Source organism: Stomoxys calcitrans, chromosome 4, assembly GCF_963082655.1.
Source record: "Stomoxys calcitrans chromosome 4, idStoCalc2.1, whole genome shotgun sequence".
Classification (NCBI taxonomy): Eukaryota; Metazoa; Arthropoda; class Insecta; order Diptera; family Muscidae; genus Stomoxys; species Stomoxys calcitrans.
In genome coordinates, this window is record NC_081555.1 from 168902111 (window position 1) to 168921057 (window position 18947).

The 18947-nt window shown below is 37.2% G+C and overlaps 1 protein-coding gene across 1 annotated transcript in view; it reads left to right on the plus strand.

The window, feature by feature from the left end:
- LOC106086789 (protein lozenge) overlaps positions 1-18947 on the plus strand; it is an 82817-nt gene that overhangs the window by 9257 nt on the left and 54613 nt on the right. The window contains exon 2 of the mRNA XM_059367032.1: positions 7440-7679. Coding sequence (XP_059223015.1) covers positions 7440-7679 — 240 coding nt within the window. The remainder of the gene's footprint in view (positions 1-7439; positions 7680-18947) is intronic.

The following is an 18947-nucleotide window of genomic DNA, read 5'->3' on the forward strand; positions in this document are numbered from 1 at the left end:
TTCTCAGGCCTCTAGAGGGCATAATTTTTATTCGATTTAGATGAAATTTTGCATGTAATGTTTTTTTGTGACTTCCTACAACTGAGCTATGTATGGTTTAAATCGGTTTATAACCTGAAATAGCTGCCATATAAACCGATCTGGGATCTTGACTTCTTAGGCCTCTAGAGGGCGCAATTTTTATTCGATTTAGATGCAATTTTGCATGAGATTTTCTGTTCTAACTTTCAATAACTGTGCCAAGAATGGTTCAAATATGTCCATAACCCGATATGGCTGCCATACAAATCGATCTCCGATCTTGGAAGGCGCCTCTAGATTTCAATTTGGATTAAATGTTGCACAATGACTTCTCTTTTGACCTTCAACATACATGCCTAACATGGTCTGAATCGATCCATAATCTGATCTACTTCCCATAGCATAGTTATTTCTATTCATGATTCTTTGTTTGCCTATAAAGAGATGCCGGGCAAAGAACTTGACAAATGTGATCCATATTGGACGATATATAAGATTCAACCCGGCCGAACTTAGCACGCTGTTGCAAATTGCAAATTTTGCCCATGAATCATTCCATTAAGAAACTGGGGCAAATTTCTCACAAATCAATGAGTGCTGTCGGATTCATTTCTAAGCTCAATTATAGGAGGGGACCTCTTTTATATAGCCGAGTCCGAAAGGCGTGCCGCAGAGCGACACCTCTTTGGGGAGAAGTTTTTACATGGCAAAGTACCTTACAAATGTCGCCAGCATTAGCAAGGGATAACCACCGCCAGTAGTCGAATCCAGGCGTTCAGCGTCATAGGCGGACATGCTAACCTCTGCGCTACGGTGGCCTCCGCTTTTACTTGTTTTATTTATTGGGTTGCCCAAAAAGTAATTGCGGATTTTTTAAAAGAAAGTAAATGCATTTTTAATAAGACTTAGAATGAACTTTAATCAAATATATTTTTTTTTACACTTTTTTTCTAAAGCAAGCTAAAAGTAACAGCTGATAACTGACAGAAGAAAGAATGCAATTACAGAGTCACAAGCCGTTGAAAAAATTTGTCAACGCCGACTATATGAAAAATCCGCAATTACTTTTTGGGCAAACCAATATAAAACGCTGATTAAAACGATTTAAATTCAATGTATAAATTGAAGAAAAATGAAGTGGGAGCCAATGGAAACTTTTAGAACATTATTTTAGAAAACCACTTGAAATTATGTATACGCAACTCTATGCATAGTAGACGATTTGGAAGACCTCAAACGCATTTTTAATACAATAGTAAAGAAAATATGAATTTTTTTATTTTATATATTTCTTTTGGTTTTAGGAAAAAAATCATATATATTTCTAGTAACTATACGATATCAGATCTTAACCACATGCGTATAAATTGTGGTGAAAATTAAGTTATTTTCATTATAATTGTTTTTTTTTTATCAAAAATCGTCTATCACTGAATTGAAATTTTTCCCCATATATATGGAACCACATGATTGTGGTCAGTCACTGTCAGTAATAATTTATCACAAAAAAAGGAAAATTAAATTTGTAGGCCTACTAAAAAAAAAAACAAAAACAAATAACACCAATCATATCTTTAACAAAAATCTTACTCCTTGGATTACTAAGAGTATTAAAAACCAAAAAATATGGCTGAAAATTAAAAATTAAATTAGAGTTACTACAAAGTTTCGTAGAAAATTGCGGAATTTCGAAATTTTACTGCAAAAAATGGTCTCCTACGTTTATTGATTTAAATCAGCGATAAAGAACTCAATTTAAAGAAACCCAACATTTTTAAGGAAAAATTTCCTTATGTGAAAGATTATATTCTTGATATTAAGGAACTTTTTTAACCCACCACCATAGGATGGGGGTATACTAATCTCATCATTCCGTTTGTAACACCTCGCAATATTCGTCTAAGACCCCATAAAGTATAAAGGGTTGCCCAAAAAGTAATTGCGGATTTTTCCTATAGTTGGCGTTGACAATTTTTTTCAACGGCTTGTGACTCTGTAATTGCATTCTTTCTTCTGTCAGTTATCAGCTGTTACTTTAAGCTTGCTTTAGAAAAAAAGTGCGCGAAATTTTGTTTATATTTGTTTGTTTGGAGTCAATTTTAATATGGAGCCCACAAAGGAGCATTTTCGTCATATTTTACTTTATTATTTCCGTAAAGCAGGTTGCTAAAAAGTTACGAGATGTGTATGGTCATAAAGCCTTAAAAGGAAGACAGTGTCAAAATTGGTTTCGCAAATTCCGTTTTAGTCGAAAACGATCATGGTTCAAGCATGGCGAACCAGCTCAAACCACTTCAAACGCTGATATCCACCAAAAGAAGCATAAGCTTCTCTCTTTGGTGGGATTGGAAGAGTGTGGTATATTTTGAGCTGCTTCCAAGGAACCAAACGATTAATTCGGATGTTTACTGTCAACAATTGGGCAAATTGAATACAGCCATCAAGGAGAAGCGACCAGAATTGGTCAATCGTAAAGGTGTCATATTCCACCAGGACAACGCTAGGCCGCACACATCTTTGGTCACTCGCCAAAAACTGAGTGAGCTTGGCTGGGAACTTTTGATGCATCCACCATATAGCCCTGACCTTGCACCATCAGGCAACCATTTATTTCAACCTTTGCAGAACTCCTTAAATGGTAAAACTTTCGGCAATGATGAGGCTATAAAATCGCACTTGGTTCAGTTTTTTGCAGATAAAGGCCAGAAGTTCTATGAGCGTGGAATACTAAATTTGCCAGGAAGATGGCAAAAGGTTATCGAACAAAATGGCAATTATATATTTGATTAATGTTCATTCTAAGTTTTATTAAAACTGCATTTACTTTCTTATAAAAAATCCGCAATTACTTTTTGGGCAACCCTATATATCTCAAGGGGGTGGGTGGGGGTGGGTTTAATGATTTTTGATACTATACAGCAAAAAAAAAGTAATTTTGGATATCGTTCCACAAATATATATTTGGCAGTCCGAACAATCAACTTTTATACCCTCCACCATAGGATGGGGGTATACTAATTTCGTCATTCTGTTTGTAACAACTCAACAACTCGTAATATGCGTATTTTCTTGATCGTCATGTCCGTCCGTCCGTCCGTCTGTCTGTCGAAAGCACGCTAACTTTCGAAGGAGTAAAGCTAGCCGCTTGAATTTTTGCACAAATACTTTTTATTACTGTAGGTCGGTTGGTATTGTAAATGGGCTAAATCGGTCCATGTTTTGATATAGGCGCCTTATAAACCGATCTTGGGTCTTGATTTCTTGTGCCTCTAGAGGGCGCAATTCTTATGCGATTGGAATGAAACATTGCACGACGTGTTTCACTATGACTTACAACAACTATGCTAAGTATAGTTTAAATCGGTCCATGTTTTGATATAGCTGCCATAAAAACCGATCTTGGGTCTAGACTTCTTGAGCCTCTAGAGGGCGCAATTCTCGTCCGATTTAACTGAAATTTTTCACGTAGTGTTTTGGTAGCACTTCCAACAACTGCGCTAAGTATGGTTTAAATCGCTTCATGTTTTGATATATCTGCCATATAAACCGATCTTGGGTCTTGACTTCTTGGGCCTCTAGAGGGCGAATTCTCCTCCGATTTAACTGAAATTTTGCACGTAGTGTTCTGGTATCACTTCCAACAACTACGCTTAGTATGGTTTTAATCGGTCCATGTTTTGATATAGCTGCCATATAAACCGATCTTGGGTCTTGACTTCTTGAGCCCCTAGAGGGCGCACTTCTCGCCCGATTTAACTAAGATTTTGCACGTAGTGTTTTGGTAGCACTTCCAATAACTGTGTTTAGTATTATTCAAATCGCTTCATAATCTGGTATAGCTGTCATATAAACCGATCTTGGATCTTGACTTCGTGAGCCAATAGAGCGCGCAATTCTCATCCGATTTGGCTGAAATTTTGCATGAGGTGTTTTGTTTCGATTTCCAGTAACTGTGCTAAGTATAGCGTAAATCGGTCCATAACCTGATATAGCTGCCATATAAATCGATCTGGGGTTTTGACTTCTTGAGCCTCTAGAGGGCGGAATTCTCACCCGATTTGGCAGAAATTTTGTACAACGGCTTCTCTTATGACTTTCAACATACGTGTCTAATATGGTCTGAATCGATCAATAGCTTGATACAGCTCCCATATAAACTTATCTCTCGATTTTGTTTCTTGAGCCCCAACAAGGCGCAATTCTTATCCAAATGAACTGAAATATTACACAATGACTTCTACATTGTTCAGCATTTATTTATGGTCCGAATCGGACTACAACTTTCTATAGCTCCAATAGCATAAGAGTTCTTATTCAATATTCTATGTTTGTCTAAAAAGAGATTTAGCGCATAGAACTCGACAAATGCGATCAATGGTGGAGGGTATATAAGATTCGGCCCGGCCGAACTTAGCACGCTCTTACTTGTTCAAAATGCCGAGGTTCCCAACAACGGATTCTGCTAAAGGACGCCGGAACCATCTGGGAAATTTTCCAAATCATCTCGATAACATTTCAGCTGTAACCATTCAAAGATTTTTTTTTCCATTTTATCCCACTGTGCCACGCAGCACTTTAAACCCCATATCTATAGGAGATTTTTGCATTTCCTCTGATTTTCACTGAATATGTAGATATCCTATCGGTTGTTATTTCTTGACTGCACCATTGGCACAGACCTAAAATCGCAAGGACCTCTTTCTGAAAAATGCTGCAATAGTCTCTTAGACGAGGAGAAACATCGATGATGAGTTTCATCGGAAATTTATTATAATGCATCTGCTATCCCTTTTACTTATCCGCCAAGGTAGGTATCAGCAAATGCAGCGTATTGTAGGTCTGCTGGTTGGTCATTACCCCTTCAAGCATGTTAATAAGTCTATTTGGTAACTTCTAAAGCTGACTTAATTACGGCAACCTGATGAAAGTCTGCTCAATCGATTCTCTGATGTATAGATCAAATTGCTGGACTCCTCTCAAACATCATATCCAAGGTTAATGGATAACCGTTACATCCGTAGCACCACTCACAAATCACAAGTACACCCTATTAATTAGGTATAGGTAGCGCACATGCGATATGTGCTATGATACAGGCCACCAGACATAACATTCACTCATCAGAAGTGGTCTCATCATCGCCAGGTACAGCCTATGCTTCAGTCTAGGTCGTAAAATTCCTTTTTCACTCCAAATTCCCTAATCAATACTATGATCAGCTTATCGTAGAGTTTTTGCCGATATCGTAGTCTAAATTCAGATACTTTCATTCTAAGCCAAAACAAGGACAGTAACACAAGAACCCAGGTCACAGGACCTCCGACAAAATAATCAGGAATTTTTCAGTGGCAAGAATAATGTGGCTGTCAGCCTACTAAGGGCATACCTTCAAACTTCAAGTTTCGTCAGAATCATCTGTCGGAACATCCCACCCATTCGATGCATTGAAATTTGCATTATTGCAAGAATCTCAAATTGGAGAAACTTTTTATACCCACCACCATGGGGGTATACTATTGGTTTGCCCAAGAAGTAATTGCGGATTTTTTAAAAGAAAGTAAATGCATTTTTAATAAAACTTAGAATGAACTTTAATCAAATATACTTTTTTTACACGTTTTTTCTAAAGCAAGCTAAAAGTAACAACTGATAACTGACCGAAGAAAGAATGCAATTACAGTGTCACAAGCTGTGAAAATATTTGTCAACGCCGACTATATGAAAAATCCGCAATTACTTTTTGGGCAACCCAATACTATACCGTTTGTAACACCTCGAAATATTGATCTAGAACCCCATAAAGTATATATATTCTTGATCGTCTCGACGGTTCAGATTTGGATATATCTCCCATATTAACCGATCTCGCGATTTGACTTCTTAAGCCCCTGGAAGCTGCAACTTTTCTCCGATTTGGCTAAATTTTGCATGTGGTATTCTGTTATTACTCCTAACAACTGTGTCAAGTAGGGTCTAAATTGATCAAGAACCTGATATAGCTCCCATATAAATCGATCTCGCGATTTGACTTCTTAAGCCCCTGGAAACCGGAACATTTGCCCGATTTGGCTGAAATTTTGCAATTTTGACAAAATTTGGAGTATAGATAAAATTGAGACAAAATTTTCTATAGAAATTAAATTTTAAAAAAATTTCCTATAGAAATGAAATTTTGAAAAATTTACTACAGAATGAAATTTTACCAAATTTTCTTTAGAAATTAAATTTTGACAAAACTTCCAATAGAAATGAAATTTTGACAAAATTTCCTATAGAAATGAAATTTTGACAAAATTTTCTATAGAACTGAAATTTTGACAAACTTCCCTGTAAAAATTAAATTTTGCCAAATTTTTCTATAGAGCTGAAGTTTTGACCAAATTTGCCATAGAAATGAGATTTTGAAAAAATTTCCTATTGAAATGATATTTGGATTGTATCTTATTTTAATATTTAATGATGATTTTGTTATGGAATTAACTTAAAATGCTTGTAGATCCTTATTGTGAGATTGGATGTATTGGATGTGTACCACAGTTTTCTGGTCTATAATGTTGTACAGATTTAAAGCTTGTTTATTTACTTTTCCGAAATTCATCTACCGTACTATATTCGATTAGATTCAAGGGGGAAGGCTTGTCTGTGCATCGTGTGAAAAGAGCCTTATCATGATATCCTTTGACACAATTCGTGATTTTCTTTTTTAAGTGGATCATACATTATCCGTCTCTTCCTAATTCAAAATCATCCATTGTATGATTCATGCCACCCAAACTGAGATCTAACTCTTTAATTTCACTTTTTCCACAGTCACCGCAACATTCAGTCTAAAAGACTTGCTCCCTTAAAAGCACTCTGATTTACCCAAGTTTAGTAATAACTGTTAGAAATATTTTGGTCCTCGATGAGAAACGGTAAAAAATAAAAGCGATCTTGCTTGAACAAAGGATGGAAGTTCATGTTTAAAACCCAAACAAATATTTAAAGGGTGAGATGGCGATGGGTGAGGGCCCACTAAAAGGCTCCGTAATTTAGGTTGATCGAGTAATGTGCGTCCGTCTCTCTATTGAAATCACGTTAATTTTGGAATGATGAAGGTTTTTGCGGTAGATCCCTTCTCATTTAGCTAGAAATTGAAGCAGACACCACTTCTTGATATAAGAGAAGTGTTCTCACTGTTGCTTAAAGGCAAATTAGCATTTTTCGTCCGTTTTACATAGGCAGTAGAAACCGCCAAAACTTCTCGAGTTTTGGGGAATTGGACAATTTTGGAAAAATGTATTTTCATTGAAAAAATTTTCTATATGTTCTTAATAGAAACTACATTTTCGCAAATTTGTTTTTTTTTTATATTTTGTAATAAAAATATTTTTATAATCTCTTGCTCTACTTTAATTTTCTTTTTTATTTCATTTCAGTGCGCACCAGTAACCCCTACTTCCTGTGTTCAACATTACCCACACATTGGCGTTCCAATAAAACCCTGCCAATTGCCTTTAAAGTTGTGGCCCTTGTGGATGTGGGCGACGGTACAAATGTCTACATTAGAGCGGGCAATGATGAGAACTACTGTGCCGAGTTAAGAAACGAGAGAGCAACCATGAAGGATCAAGTGGCCAAATTCAATGATCTGCGTTTTGTGGGACGCAGTGGTAGAGGTAAGTCATAAGTATCCAAGCTTCCTTCTTATCACACTAAATTTTATGAATGAAGCTCCAACAACAATGGAGTAGCAACTTTGTATTGATCTCCAAGAGTCATGTCTTAGGGCTGCTCAATCTGATCATTGATCTTTTTGAGGCTTTTGTTAAGTTGGTTACGTGTTGCAGCAGAGAACTCCTTTCAAACAATGAACACTTCAGAAGTTCACTCACAGAAGTCGTCACATTAACCCTTGACGGACACTTGGCCCGGGGGTCAGCATGCAAACTCCAGTGTATGGCTGACTGATTGCCAGACTACCTGTGTGTGAAAATTGTATGCCTGTATTTGCAGACAATGATGGTTGTTGCGTTCACCAGTTACAGTTCAACGCTTCCAAATTTCTTTGGCAAAATTCATTTTTGGGCCACATTTTTAATTTGCATTAGCACCAACTGACATCTTTTTAGGACTTTTTGTGTCTCCTTTTCATTTTGCAGAACTGAGTACATGTCACGTAAGGTGCCCGAGAAAATATTTTAAAGGCATTTCATACCAAAAAGGAAGCCGCAGCAGGTTCAACCTTAGGGGGAAAGGTAACCCAAGACCCATTCAGGCTTTACACGCGACTTTGATGTGCCAACCATAGGTATGTGGCGCAAACATTAATGTTTGCTGTAATGATGTGCATCCAAATGCTTTTGACACGCAACAATTTTTAGGTCCTTTTTGGCCATATTTTGGCTAATAATCGATTGATCGACCCATCGTTCGCTCTTCCTTATTTACTCTCTATGGAATAGTTGAAGGGACTAACGAGCAAATACTAGAACACTAATTAACTCTATGGGTGACTAGAAGGATTTGTTTGACGTGCCTAAAAAGACAGACAGACCGACAGGTAAAGAAGGAGCGAGATCAATCACCATGGTAGTGAATTTTGTGTTATTGCAAATTGTGGTGTCATATGTTCACCTCATGCTATTGGCACGTCATGTAATTTCATCTCAAGCATACAACATGTGGTGTATAAAAAACGAAAGAAGGTATTTGTTTTGTAAGTACAGGACGAAGGAAGCAAAAAAAACTAGATATGAAATTTTTAAAAAATTTGAAGAAATGATAAAGTCATGAAAAAATTTCTTCAATTTTAGAATGAAATGAAATTTTAATAAAATTTCCTTAAAAAATATTTCTATCATTTTAAATATTCGATTATAGATTTTTAATTGAATAACTTAAAATGCTTGTAGCTCCTCATATGTCTGGCCCATAAGATAGATAAGGTAGGATAAAATTGGCCAAGTCGTTCAAGTCGCTGACCCCAACGGAATCCCTAGACTAATGTGGTAAGAACTGTGTTTACCGAATGTCATCCTGTCTTCTTGCACTTTAATAGTTCTCAATGTCTGGCAAATTGTCAGAGTGATCTCGATACTGAAGCCTGAAGAGGATTCGATCAAAGAAGAATAGTACAGACCGATTTTCCTTTCCTCGCCAGTAGGCAAGAGACCTGAAAAACTACACTTTGCGAGCTTCTTTGGAGATTTTAGTCAAGACACCTGAGAAACTACTCCTCCTTCTTTAGAGATTTTCCACATACCAAGCATCAACAGGGATTTTATTAATTTCATAGTGCGAAATAGCGAGGAGTACTTTGCACGCTGTCTCCATACATTTTAGCCAAGGCCGTTTAATAGGGCTGCCTGGTGACTCTGAACCTTTCAAAGCTTCGAAGGCCATGCCACGAGGATATCGCCCACACGCTGTCCTAAAAATTTGAAACTCGAAATTTTTGTGTGGTCGCGAGTCTTATGTCACATTCAGAGAGTTTGTTAAGGTGGGTTGATATCTCCTATGCTTATCATTGATAGAACTTGTGGTTGAGTTTCATATTGTTATGATCGTCCAATAAGCCTATTTGAGGAGGTTTTAGGACCGGCGACGCCCCCTAGGTACTTGCACCCAATTTTAAATATCAAATTCGTATTCTACTCGAGAATACCTTTAATTTCACTTTTGAGTGGTTCTTTTGGAATTGGGGGAAGGGTCCACCTCCCTTCCGGTATCAACAAATTATATAGCTCCTTTCAGACTATATTCGTAGTCTACTGCCAAATGCCTTTCATTTGAGTCCCATATTGTCATGATCGTCCAATATACCTATTGGACGATCATGACATTTGGGATTTGGTGGCCTCCTCTGCTCCCGAATAACTTTCATTTGATTCACATATTAGTCCAATCTGTCCATTTTTCTTTTGGGTTGGGCTTTTGGTATAAGGGGAGGGTCCGCCTCTTACCAATAATAACAAATAATATAGCCTATATGTACTGGACCAATAATTATTTTCTTGTGTCTCTCCTACTATAGAGAATAATTGAGCATTTGAGCGTATAGACCACATTACTTTTGTACGTACACAAGAAAATAATCCCAAACAGACCCATAGGCTAGCAAATAATTGCAATTGTATTCCCGTCACTGGTGTAGACACAATCATTGGTAGGTTTTTATTCGCTTGGTAGGCTGACCTCAATTTTTGGTATAAATACCAAGTTAATTACTGAAAAATCGCTGGGGATAACTTAAAATTATTTCACTTCTTGTCGTTTTTGTGTATTCGTAAAGAGTGCAGAACAATACTATGGTTGTCGAGCAGCCATACACTGTTACATGGAGTTTTACTGCTTTAAATTTCAGCAAAAAGGGGGTAAGTTCTGATGTTGACTGCAACTAGTTACGAGTGTTAAAGGATTTCTTCCAAATTTGGTAAATTCTGGGTAAGAAATGCGGCTTTTATTTGTTCAATGCCTTCAATCGGAAAACAGTGCCAGATCGCGACAAATTGGTAGTAAACGAGCACTTCCTGTCTTTCAAACTTTTAAACTGGGAGATCGCCTTATCCAAACTCGGCACAGTTGTTTCTAGCGGACCCCAAACACTTGGTCCCTTATTTGGATATCAGATACGTATTTTACATTCAAATACCTTTTTTTTGAGCCACATTTTGCCATGGTCAGCAAATAAGTCCTCTTTGGGGGTGTTTTGGGGAAGGGATGGACCCCCAGAAGCTGGGTCCATCAGATTCTTATTCTACCCGCAAATACCTTTCATTAGAGTCCCATATTGTCCTGATTGGTCTATACATATATATGGTAGGTTTTGGGGGAGGGTGGCCTTCCCAGATACCCAATCCGAAATTTGAATAACAATTCTTAGTTTTTAGGTTACAATATAAGAAAGAACACAAAATTTCGTTTAAATTCCAGCACCCATCTTCAAGATCTGGCGTTTATGAAAACTAGGGAAAGGGCACCCTCCCCCCGTTCAGATATACAAGTGAAGGTTTGCTAAGTTCGGCAGGGCCGAATCTTTTATGCACCCTTCACTATGGTAAAGTTCTTTAAATGACTTTTTTCGCATAGAAAAACACCAGTCACAGAATAATTCCGCCTCCAAAATTTCAGGCAAATCGAATAATAATTGCGTCCTCCAGAGGCTCAAGAAGTCAAACTGGTAGATCGGTTTATATGGCAGCTATAACAGGTTACATACCGATATAGACCATACTTAGAAGAGTTGTTGGAAGTCACACAAAAACGACATAGGCCAAATTTCAACCATATTGGATAAGAATCTCGCCCCCTAAAAATCCAAGAAGTCTAATCAGAAGATCGGTTTATATGGTGTCTACATCAGGATATGGACTGATTTAGACCGTACTTAACACAGTTATTGGAAGTCAAACTAAAACACTTTATGCAAAATTTCGGCCAAATCGGATAAGAATTGCGCCTTCTAGGGGCTCAAGAAGTCTAATCGGAAGATCGGTTTATGTGGCGGCTTTATCAGGTTATGGACTGATATAGACTATACTTGGCACAGTTATTGGAAGTCATACCACTTCATGCAAAATTTCAGCCAAATCGGACAAGGATTGCGCTCTTTAGAAGTTGTAGAAATCAAGACCCAAAGTCGGTTTATATGGCCGATATATCAGGTTATGAACCGATTTAGACCATACTTAGCACAGTTGTTGGAAGTCAGAACGAAAGACATTGTGCAAAGTGTCAGCCACATCGGATAGGAATTGCGCCCTCTAGAGGCTCAAGAAGGCTATTCGGGAGATCGCTTTATATGGCGGCTATATCAGGTTATGGATTGATATAGACTATACTTGGCACGGTTGTTGGAAGTCATACCAGAACACTTCATGCAAATAATTGGATAAGAATAGCGCCCTCTACAAGCTCTAGTAGTCAAGACCCAAGGTCGGTTTATATGACAGCTTTATCAGATTATGATCCGGTTTAAGTTATACCTGACACAGTTGTCGGAGTGATACTAAAACACCACGTGCACAATTTTAGCCAAATCAGATAAGAATTGCGTCCTCTAGAAGCTCAAGATCCAAGATCGGTTTATATGGCAGCTATATCAAAACATGGACCGATTTGACCCATTTACAATCCCTAGCTTTTCTCTTTCGAAAGTTAGCGTGGTTTCGACAGACGGACGGACGGAAGGATAGGCATGGCTAGATTGACTTAAAATGTCAAGACGATCAAGAATATATATATATATATACATATATGGGGTCTTAGAAGCATATTTCGAGGTTTTACAAACGGAATGACAAAATTAGTATACCCCCCCATTCTAGGGTGAAGGGTATAAAAATGTAGAGCCCTATGAACCCCTATTTTCGAAAACTTTACTTAAAATGCATATACCCCCTTGTCTAAAGATAAAGTTCTTATTAAGCGAGTAAGGTTACCGTGGCACTTAAGTAAGCATGTCCACCTATGACGCTGAACGCCCTTGATCGAAATTTCACCCCTTTGCAGCGTTTGCGAGAAATTGTGCAGTGTCAAATTTTGTTACTAAATGCAGTCGCCCTGCGGCAAGTCGTTCGGGCTCCATCCTATAGTGGAGGGTATACAAATGTAGAGCCCTATGAAGAGGTGTATTAAAAATTTGCATTAAAATTTTCGAAAAACTTAACTTAAAACGCATGTACCTCCTAAGCTGAAGATAAAATTCTAATTAAGGGAGGGAGGTTAGCGGGGCACTTAAGTAGGCATGTCCACCTATGACGCTGAATGCCCGGCATCGAAATTTCACCAACGGTTATCCCTTTGCAACGTTTGCGAGAAATTGTGCAGTGTAAAATTTTTTTACTAAATGCTATCGCCCTGCGGCAAGTCGTTCGGGCTCGACAATACAAATTATATCCCTTAACATCGATCTTAAGCACCACCTCATGGAATTTTTCCTCGTATACCGGCTAGACAAGACAAATAACGAAATTAGTATACCCCCCAATTCTAGGGTGAAGCGTATACAAATATAGAGCCCTATGGTATGAAAACGTGTACTAAAAATATGCACAAAAATTTTCGAAAAACTTAACTTAAAATGCATGTACCTCCTTATCGGAAGATAAAGTTCTAATTAAGGGAGGGAGACTACCGTGGAACTTAAGTAGGCATGTCCACCAATGACGCTGAATGCCCGGCATCGAAATTTCACCAACGGTTATCCCCTTGCAACGTTTGCGAGAAATTGTGCAGTGTTAAAATTTTTTTACTAAATGCTATCGCCCTGCGGCAAGTCGTTCGGGCTCGACAATAAAAATTATATCCCTTAACATCACTCTTAAACGTATTTTAACCACCACCTCATAGAATTTTTCCTGGTATACCGGCTAGACAAGCAATGACGAAATTAGTATACCCCCCATCCTATGGTGGAGGGTATAAAAATGTAGATCTCTGAAGAGGTGTATTAAAAATTTGAATTAAAATTTCCGAAAAACTTAACTTAAAATGCATGTACCTCCTTAAGAGAAGATAAAGTTAATATGTGGTAAATACGAATAGACAGTTTAAATCGAAATGATTATGCAAATAAAGCCTCCAAACTATGATGGTATAAAAAGGCGTATCAAATTTTTGATATTGGCATAAGATGCTGGTATCTCCATATCGGGAGATGGAAAATCTAATACAATTTATTGCATTCATTCAGAATTATATATTTCATACAAAAAGAAAAAGAACGACATAATTGAAAAGAATCGGGCATTATTTAGTATGATGAACTAGAAAGTTATCATCATTATGTTATCGTGCATACTATTGGGTTGCCCAAAAAGTCATTGCGGATTTTTCATTTACTTTCTTTTAAAAAATCCGCAATTACTTTTTGGGCAACCCAATATAATAGTAGCTAATTGGCAAATGACCAATATATCAGTTAACAATAAAAGAATCTGAATGCCGTTTTAAGCCCCTAAAATCCTATTATTGAAATCTAATCCATTTGGATTTTAAAGAGCATTTATTCTTTTCATACAACCATTTAAGATAACCACTTGTCCTTTAAAATGTCTAATTAACTAACCTCATAATCTTTAGGAAATATCTTCGTCGTTCTAAAGAAAAATCTTGATTTTATAATCTTAGAATCCAATTTGTTGTTTACATTTAAGAGATTTTTTTTTGTTTAATATTAAAACCCACATTCAAGACACGTGCCTATAATAAGCGCCTTTTTTCTCAAACTATATAACTACAGAGGCACGCAAACCCAGGCATCAATCAGCACGCGTTCCCTCTCACCTTTTGATGAACATCAAAATTCATAACCTTTTTTTGGGGGAAGAATATTAACCCTTAACACGACAGACAGCCATAAACTGTAGAGAAACTCACAATCAAACCTATGAAGGTGGTTGAGCATCAAAGCAATCCTTGCTTGAATAACAACAACATTCATAGGCATTTCTAGCTAGCACTAGTATTGCTGTATATGATTTATCTTTAATGTCGAACTTGATTTCCATTGTTACAAATGGGGTTATGGTCACTAATGTCTCTTTCGGCTTAGTGATCTTTGAATTTTCGGAAGATTTTCTTTTGTCCGAGTGGGAATAATAATACATACATCCATAAACCTCCATTAAAACGAAACGAACTGAGGCTTTTGTTTTGAGAATTAAGTCCCACAAATCTTCGTATACAGATTACAACAAAAGTACATCTTTGGACCTGTAATGTGTGAGACTGAAGCTGAGTTTGCCTGGATGCCTGCCTGTTTTGGATGACGAATATATCTGAATTGGGGCACTCGCTTTGTTTTTGTATTTTTCTGTTTCTGTTTTCAAATGAAGTCATTACAAAATCTTATTTTTCATAAAAAGAGCACACACTATTTTTTCGGGAATATATGAACAATAGGCTCGCGCGCCATATCTTTTGTGCTCATTCTCATGCTTAAAACAAGTACAAATTGTTTTGCTCCAATTTTAGCTTTCATTTCATCTCATTTCGAATCATTTTTTCCTTTTGGTTGTTTTGTGATTTGTGCGTTTTAGTTGTTTTTGTTTTTTTTTTCTTCTCTTTATTTTTGGGAATTTTGTTGCTTTGAATGAAGAATTGATTAAGATGTTGAAGGGATATGATTAATTTGGTTCATGCACAAGATATTTGAAATTTATCTTCTTTTTCTTCTGTGTTGTGTTGAATTTTCAAAACGCTTCTGGTTCATAATTTTTTGTAATTATAGATCATATGTATATTGTTTGAAGATACTACAAAAGGTCAACTACATGATTGTCTTAATGTGAATAAGTCTTGGAAATTTAGGAATTTTTGTTTGATGTTGTCTTGGTCAGTGATGTGAATTTTTAGGATTGGATTTTGGATTCAATTAAAATGTGGATGTACTTGAGTCCCACTCAGAAATGACTTCCTACTCTTTTCTATATTCAAAACTTTCCCTGTATAGTCCTGGAACTCTGAAGACAGATTGCTATGATAGTAAAAGGCACTTTTGTGACCCAATTGCGTTGAAAGTTGGTATAGTGTCTTAGATCATCTATACCCATGCCAAGCAAAAATCAAGTCTGACTATATTTGTATATCGATATATTGGGTTGCCCAAAAAGTAATTGCGGATTTTTCATATAGTCGGCGTTGACAAATTTTTTCACAGCTTGTAATTCTGTAATTGCATTCTTTCTTCTGTCAGTTATCAGTTGTTACTTTTAGCTTGCTTTAGAAAAAAAGTGTAAAAAAAGAATATTTGATTAAAGTTCATTCTAAGTTTTATTAAAAATGCATTTACTTTCTTTTAAAAAATCCGCAATTACTTTTTGGGCAACCCAATACATACAACGAGCATTATTTATAATTGATCTCCCCACAAGACTTTGTAAGCTCATAAAATGCGCACTTTCAGTGTAGGTTACTATAGTGAGTTGTATTAGACCTCTCAGCATTCGTGAAGAATATGGGCTAGATCGGTTCATATTTGGATATAGTTGCCATATTAACCGATCCTCCTAATCACCTTTTTGTGTTGTACAATTTGATGTAGTGGGTAACCATATATCGACCCTACCGATGCGCCTTTACTTCCTCAGTGTACAAATTGGTTTTTTTTACAAATTTTAGATTTCGAACAAGGCGTATTTATCAACCCAGCCGAGAGAATTTGATATTTGTGTTTGCTGCTGTTATGGTTTTTAAACTAAGGGTACATAATGGCTCATGTCTAGCAATCTCAGTCTATAAGTTTCACTCAGGGAACTTAGGTCTATTTTGTTGCCCGCGAAAGATTCAAAAAGGCAGAAGAACTCATAAAATGTACGTGATTACAATGCCAGACATTAAAATGAAGAAGATTAGGAGCAAACATGCATGACAAAACGGCCAGGAGGTCTCCAATATGCAATTGCAAGCTATAGTAGGCAAGATTGGCGAAAGGACTTTTGCATGAAGAAATGAAAATGAATCAAAAAAAATTAAAATGAAGGAGATTAGGAGCAAACATGCATGACAAAACGGCCAGGAGGTCTCCAATATGCAATTGCAAGCTATAGTAGGCAAGATTGGCGAAAGGACTTTTGCATGAAGAAATGAAAATGAATCAATGACAATAAAATTTGTGCAGCCATAATTCTGCACCTACTCTTGCAATTTCAAGGCAATCTCACAATAGGTGCTCAACCGTCTATGACTGCTCCTTATCCCCACAAATCAAGCTGAAGTCCGCCATGTGACCAGTGCAAGGTCAAAGTTCTGACATTGCAATGGCTTTTCAGGATATTCAGTAGTGAGAGCGGCAGCTCCATCACATCTGGGAGAGGTTCCCTAGATGTGATGAACGGCCACACACCATGATGACAACGTCATCCTCCAAACTTTAACTGTCCTTTTCAAATGACCTGAAACTCGGACAGAAATTCAAGAGCCAAAAACTGGTATACAACCCTTCCTTGTGGTGATTGAATTCTAATCACAATCTTCCTGTTTGAGCCATTAGTTAGCATTCACTGGGTAGCTATCTACGGCAACAATTACCTAATGAAAACTATTTAAACCTGTCATCTTGGTGGTTTTGTGGATTGTTGTTGTTGTAGCCACATTTTCATGTGAAGGTAGCGATCCTCGTCAGGCTCCTGTAGGTGAGCAAGCTCGTTCCGGGCCAAAGAACCGATCGCCGCGGGAACAGGTTGGCCATTGGTTATTTGAAGCCGCCAATAACCTGCCTTGTCATATCGAGCATCATAGGCACTCAGTATTTGTGCAAGAGTCGGTGCCGCCCTGCCTCTCACTGAGATTCTCCACTCGATACCGCTGATTGTCCGGCCTGCGGTTGCAGCTACTCCGTTTGGAGTATTCAACTATCCGCAACCTATGGACGTGCCTCGTGACCGCAATGAACACCACACAGATCGGGCCTCAATGTTCCAGCCACTTTTGCGGGTAAAGCCTCTGGGGCTAATTGGTATTTTGAACATTTTTAAATATGTGTTTTCTTGACACTCAATAATTAATAAACTTCTTTCTTCTTGCTAACTTAAAATGCATGTGCCTCCTTAAGTAAATATAAAATTTTCTGTACTTAAGTGGGTTAATATTGGTTGCCCAAAAAGTAATTGCGGATTTTTTAAAAAAAAAAGTAAAAGCATTTTTAATAAAACTTAGAATGAACTTTAATCAAATATACTTTTTTTACACTTTTTTTCTAAAGCAAGCTACAAGTAACAGCTGATAACTGACAGAAGAAAGAATGCAATTACAGAGTCACAAGCTGTGAAAAAAATTGTCAACGCCGATTATATGAAAAATCCGCAATTACTTTTTGGGCAACCCAATAGTTTCACTCTTGCAAGATTGTAGCATCATCATTAAAATCTTTGACAAGTTTGTTTTTGGAATACAAAATTTTCACCAAACCATCTTCGAGCTATTGAGAAAGATGGCCGAAAACAACTCAATATGAAAGCTCTAGATGGAGGTTACCGTGGCACTTAAGTTATCATGTCCACCTATGACACTGAAATTTCGAAATTTTATCAATGGTTACCCCTTTACATCATTTGCGAGAAATTGTGCCGTGTAAAACTTTTTTACTGTCGCCCTACGGCAAGTCGTTCGGACTCGGCAATAAAAATTATATCCCTTAACGTTGATCTTAAACTTGATTTAAGCACCAACCCATAGAATTTTTCGAGGGTATACCGGCTAGACAAGAATCTTGGCCAGCTGATTTCAAATAGTGGCGTCTATCCATCCATCTGGTGAACTTTTCATTAGTACTCCTAATTTCGGCGGCTTATCGATTATACAAGAATTTGTCCTCTGTACCTGGCACATACTTTTTTGTGACCTTGTATAAGGTCCATCGTATGCTAAGGTCAAAATTCTCGGAACCACTATCGGATATGAACAAATGACTTTTGTTATGACTTCCAATAACTATGCCATAACTTGATACAGCTGCCATATAAACTAATCTCGGATCTTGACTTCTTAAGCCCATAGGAGACGCAATTTTTATCCGATTTGGTAAAAATTTTGCGTGGACTGTTTTGTTTTGACTTCCAACAACTGTGCATAGTATGGTCTATACCGGTTTATAACCTGATATAGCTGCCATATAAACCGATTTCGGATCTTGACTTCTTGAGCCCCTAGAGGACACAATTTTCATTCAATTTGGCTAAAATATTGCATAAGGTGTTTCATTTTAACTGCCAATAACTGTGCCAAGAGTGGTCCAAATCGGTTCAAAACCTAATTTGAGGTTTAATCCTTTGGACTTCGTTCCAACTCAATGTCGCTAAAAATATCATGCATGATTTTCGCGAAAATTATATGAAAATGTCACCAATGATTTGTATGGGATGTCGATTTAACATGGTCATGCATCCTTCTTTTAAGAATCTTGCTGGGGTCAACTAACGTTCCTGTATGTTGTATAGCACATA